General features: G+C 45.2%; 1 protein-coding gene across 5 annotated transcripts in view; it reads left to right on the top strand.

Annotated features, from left to right (window-relative positions):
• Positions 1 to 5301, top strand: part of Nktr (natural killer cell triggering receptor) — a 38432-nt gene extending 33131 nt beyond the window's left edge. For 4 of the 5 annotated variants that reach the window (XM_026779009.1, XM_026779013.1, XM_026779010.1 and 1 more), the window contains 4 exons: positions 387 to 482; positions 1068 to 1124; positions 1659 to 1763; positions 2887 to 5301. In XM_026779009.1, coding sequence (XP_026634810.1) covers positions 387 to 482; positions 1068 to 1124; positions 1659 to 1763; positions 2887 to 2974 — 346 coding nt within the window. In that variant the 3' untranslated portion in view covers positions 2975 to 5301. The remainder of the gene's footprint in view (positions 1 to 386; positions 483 to 1067; positions 1125 to 1658; positions 1764 to 2886) is intronic. The other variant, XM_005348128.3, reaches the window with a different exon arrangement.
• Positions 5302 to 5641: the final 340 nt, after the last annotated feature.

Genomic DNA, 5641 nt, shown 5'->3' on the forward strand with positions numbered 1-5641 from the left:
AAGTGCTGGGATTAAAGGCGTGCGCCACCACCGCCCGGCTCATGTTCACATTTTCATCAGTTTCCTCCGGCATTTGTCATCAGAATAGACTAAAGAGCACAAAGAATGAGTGACAGCTAAGAAAGGAGGGACCATGGTAACAGGAAGCTAATAAGTAGTTACATTCATGAGCATATAAATATACCAACTGCAGTTTTTTGTGGCTTTTATTTCATTGTTTAAGCCATGGTGGCTTCTTCTGAACTGCTCCCTTTGCAGTGCATGACTCTGTCCACTGTGCAGAATTTGTAAGAGACTGCATTCTGGTTTGACTGCCCTCCTGCCCTCATGTTTATCCTAACTGGGAGTGCACACGTTACATGCTTTCTCACTCATTTCCGTTGTAGATCAAGGAGCTACTCCAGAAGCCGGAGCAGAGGCTGGTACAGCAGAGGCCGGACCCGCAGCCGGAGCAGTTCCTATGGAAGTTTCCGTAGCCACAGGTAAGCTATGTTCTCGCCCTGCTGTGTGGTTCCCCTCCTGGGACAGAGCAGGCAGCTGTAGCTCTGCTGTTGTTTCTCATCTAGCTCTGTGAGCTCTGGAACTCTTCCTGACTGTTCCTTCATCAGAGTGAGGCAAAGGCACAGAAGTATTGAGAGGCCATGCCCCTCCTGCCTCCTCCATATGTAGATTTTATTGAGGGTCACAAGCACACTCACCTCTTGACTGACTGAGGGGTTAAAACAGGGTCACAGTGAGGGAACCAAAAGAAAAGTGTGTGCTAGGGCCAGGGCGTGCATTTTTACTGCCTAGCTGCTTCTCTCTCTGGCCTTGAGATATTTCCTGCTGTGGCTACTCACGTAAATGGCCCTTTTCCCTTCCTATCCATTGGAGAGTCTCCCCAGAGAACTACGTAAAGCTTTATGAAATACAGAGGTTATAAAAGGAAAATCCAACATACTTGTGGTTAAAAAAAAAAGAAAGAGTTAAAAGATTTCACTGTATTTTCACTTTGATGGGCAAAGATGTCTCAATTGTTAATGTGCCCTGATGCACAAGGTGACAGTCCCTCCTGTGGTTCATACTAGGACATCCAGCAGGAGCAGGTCCAGGAGCAGCTCCTATGACCCCCACAGTCGCTCCAGGTAAGTGGCAGTGGGAGGCCCCAGCATGCTTGGGGGATGGAGTTGGGGCTGGCTGGTTGTGCTTGGATTTGATCCCAGGGCCTAGGTGCAGTACACAGCATGTTTTCTGCCATTAAGCTTACCTCCCCAGCCTAATGTTGAATTTTTTAATTAAATAATTTAAAATCATATGTTTATTGTCTGAAATCAATCACTCTTTAAAAATGAGATGTCTGTGACCCACTGGGCAACAGTATCAAATTGTGATAGCAGGTGCTTGTTGCATATAATTGCCTAATAAGATCCAGAATCCCAGACAAACTAACTCAGTGTTAATTTTGTGATATTTTTCAATGCAGAAAAGAAATTAACATTTTTCTCTTTAACATGGTAAGTCCAAACGGGGGCAATTGCTAGATGTTTCTAGAACTTCTTATGCAACTGTCCTCACACTTCCATAGAGTGCCCGTGTGAGCTAGCACCCTCTGACAGCCCTAAAAAGGAGACTTTCCATATTTGAGTGAGAAAATTTAACGTGTGTTATTTCTGTTTAAGTAGATCCTACACTTACGATAGCTACTACAGCCGGAGTCGCAGCCACAGCCGCAGCCAGAGGAGTGACAGTTATCATCGAGGGAGAAGTTACAACAGGCGGTCCAGGTGGGTCCTGCTCTCGACCACTGCAGTGACTGCGCGCTTGGTGCAGTGGACACTTGTCTCCCTGAATTTCATTGGCCTACAAATCATGGGTCACTTCTGAAAGTCAGGTTAATAAACTAGAATAGGCAGGGGTTTTTTGTTTTGTTTTTCAGACAGGGTTTCTCTGTGTAGCCCTGACTGTCCTGGGATTAGAGGTGTGTGCCGCCACTGCCCAGCCAGTTTGTCATTTTATTAAATTAATCATAATTATTTGTTTCAGCAGCAGGGTTGAGGTTTATATCATATCATTTATTTAATAAGATGTAAACCTTTATAACCACTTTTGTATTGTCCCTTGCTGGTGGCTGTGGTCACCCTCCCCCATCCATTGCAACCCCAGAAACCCTTCTACAGACAGGTGCATGTGGCTGCTTTCTTGCTTGAAATGTTGAAGGGATGCCAGCTGTCTTGCGCAGGTCCAGATGCCTTAGCACTCACTGTACATGAACCCCTCCGCTTACCAGCTCCAATTCCTACTCCATCCTATAATGTTCTAGAGCCTTCTGCCCAGAAACACAAGTGCCATCTCCATCATTTCCTTTTTTGTGTGTCTTAAAGTGATCATGTACCCACCCCCAAACCCCCTGCTTCCCAGAAGGTCTCCCCTGCAGCCCATTGCCCTGGGAACCTCCCACCTCCATCCCAGTGCTAACTCTGAGGCACATTTTTTCCCTGAATCTACCTCTGGGGTTCTCAGTGTACTCACCTACCTATCCACTGTCCTACACTGTCCTTGAGCTGCTCATTTGTGGTGGGATGATGCCTGCCATGACATGCTAACCACCTCTCAGAAACCATTCCGTTAACTCAGTGATGACCACAGCCAAGCCCTCACTTCTTTAGTGAGACTGTGCCTTTAACCCTTCCTGCTGCAGTCTAACCTAGTGTTGACATTCACCAACACTAGGTGAATGTAGTTTACTCAATTTTTATGGATGGATTTCAAGTAAATTTAAAAATAAAACCTCACTATTGTAGTCTATATTACCTTAACCATTTGGCATTTAAAACCATAGTATTGCCATAGGTAGAACCCAAAGAATAGGAGTTAAAGGCTTTTGTATTGTTTGGTTCTGCTCCACAGGAGCGGTAGATCCTATGGCTCGGACAGTGAAAGTGACAGAAGTTACTCTCGTCACCGGAGCCCCAGCGAGAGCAGCAGATACAGCTGAGGCCTCCTTGTACAGAGACTGTATCTTACTGTAAATACCTGGTAACTTAAAGCTGGAGAAACTGGATGGCCGTCTGTTGTGTGTATTAGAGCTCAAATCCAACAGTGGATATTTCTTGTCACTTACTTACATGTGTGCAGAAAAATTTAAAAGTACAGATGTCAACTACAAATATTTTTATGCCCCATTTTACAGTAGACAACTATGGAATTTTCATTTTCTTGAATCAAGAACTGGTGGAATTGACGTAGGTATCATTTGCAGTGTTACTTTAGATGGAGTGTTTTTGTAGCTCACACAGTCCATAGAATTCAGGTCAGTGCTTTCAGGTTTTAGCATCCATGCTGCCAAACAGAATTGTGGAGAGCTGTCACAGCTACACGTTCCTATGTCCCCATGCTGGTTATAGTCTTGTTTGTGTATGCTGTCAAATCAGGCCATCCACATCGTATTGACTATGGCCAGTCGTGCAGGGTGGTGGCTCATGCTACCATGTCTGCCTTTCCACAGAGACTGCCACCTTGGTGCTTGGTGCCTTTGGTTCCTCCTGTACCGTACTTCATACACTACGTATCCTGATGCCAGAAGATAGAATCATGACTTTTTTTTTTTTTAATTCACTGGCACCAAAAATTACTTCTTCTGAGCTGGGCTCACTGTGAGTGTAGAGCTTCCCAACAGTTATGTGGTGGCGGTCTCTTGGACAGATCCAGCACGGTTGGCCATCTTGTTTTGCACCCGTGTCCTAGAAGAGCCAACTGGAGAGTGGACTTTGAGAAGCAACTCCAGTCTTTAGTTAGCACACCCAGAGAGTTTAGCAACAACCAGCCTCTCCCTATTGTGTTGAGACCTCCCACTGACTCTGTGAAGCCCTGCCTGACCAGAGGAAACCCAGGACAAGATTTGGGGGCAGAAGGATCACAAGCTGCTGCACAGAGAGATGTTCCTGTGGCTTTGCGTGGTTCCTCCAAAAATAATTTACCCTGTAAAAACTAGTTTGAGTTTGTTTGTTTTGCTCTTTACTTTACATTCTTTCCCCAAGTGTACTTAATCACCTTAGTGCCGGTTTAATCCTGTTCACAGAAAGAATTCCTGTGTATGTTGTCCATGAAGTCTATACCATCCAATCCCAGACCTTGCTAGTGAATTTGGGAAGAAGATTCCTGGCCTGATGGAGGGAGGCACTGAATTATGAAAATGGTCTTCCAGGGCATGTGTACTAGCATGTGCTTGGCATGTAATGATGCTCTGGGGTCAATGACCAGCACTCCAAAAATAAATCATGCTGTCACTCTTAGGAGGTGGCCAGCCATTGTTCAACATGCCAGTAAATGTAACTTCATCAGAAGACAGGATAACATCAGCAGTCAGTGCTTGGCTAGTGAAAGTTAAACATGTGGTTTATAGTGGGATTTTTTTCTAAAAGTTTCCTACAAAAAAGGATGTTTGAATGTACTAGTTGGTGAGAAGAATGCATTCAGAACCCAAACAAACTGCCAAATGGAGTTAGTAAGGAAGGGTCACTGTTGAGCAATGTCGTATTGTTTTGTAGCTGTGTGACAAACTATTCCAAGTCCCGCAGCCTAGACCAGTGCCTGTGCACCATAGATTCTCAACTGTACAGCCATGGCTAGGCATGGTGGGGCTGACTTCACTGCTCAGGGTCTCAGGACTGTGGCTGAGGGCTGGAAGGCGCATCCCTCATGAAGACTCTGAAAAGGACTAACTTTCTTGTGGGCTCCTTTGAGGCTGCCCACATCCCTGCCCCAGGCCTTGCTGTCTTCAGCCAGCAGGGGTCCTTTGTCTTTCTTCAAAACTTCTGCCTTCCTCCTGTGTAAAGGGTCCATATGACTAGATCAAACCAGATCAGAGATCAGTCTCCATCTGTAGTCCAGTGGTCAAAGGAGTTGTGGGCATTGGCAGGTTCTGGGGGTTGGCATGGGAAGAGGCAAGGCATGCCACCTACTGCCGCCACGACAGGGCTTAACCTATCCAGGCAGCTCTCATCTTCAGCAGTGTGGGCCTGGCTGTTTACACTCAAGTGAACTACAAAAATGGCTTTTCTTCCTAACCAGGATCATTCTGTATTTTTGAAGTTATTTTTTTAATAAAATTGAATTACGTTGTGTAATGTGCTTAATAGAAAATGCTTTATTGGACAGTTTTGTAACATCCTGTTTACTGCAAATGGCATAGTTGATATTGTCAAAAATGTAGAAAAGACTTTTGTATATACTAGCAGTGTCTAATTTGTATATACATCGATTTAATTTCCCTACAACTCGAAAAGGATCTTGTAGAAATGAAAATACATGCTAACTTTGAGTCTGTGCTGACTGGTTTTTGCTTGCTTGGACTCCATAATCAGTTTCTGATACAGCAGGTAAAGAGACTTCTCCATGGCAGGTTTGTGGTACAGGAGTGGAGCCAGGGAAAGCCTGTCAGAAACAGGTTTCTCAGGTGGGGTGCAGCTCCATGTTCCTCTGCTTAGGAGCAGAGTCATCTGACTGCAGTGTCCATCATCACCCACCTCCTGAGGGAGGCCACATTCAAGTGAGGATCTGCCAGGCAGGCAACCTGACTTCTTGTTTGCAGATACTGAGGTTTCTATATAGCCTTTCCAACTTGGGTGCTTTCCTTTAAAATGTAAAGAACATGCCAGGGATG

Source organism: Microtus ochrogaster, chromosome 5, assembly GCF_000317375.1.
Source record: "Microtus ochrogaster isolate Prairie Vole_2 chromosome 5, MicOch1.0, whole genome shotgun sequence".
Taxonomy (NCBI): domain Eukaryota; kingdom Metazoa; phylum Chordata; class Mammalia; order Rodentia; family Cricetidae; genus Microtus; species Microtus ochrogaster.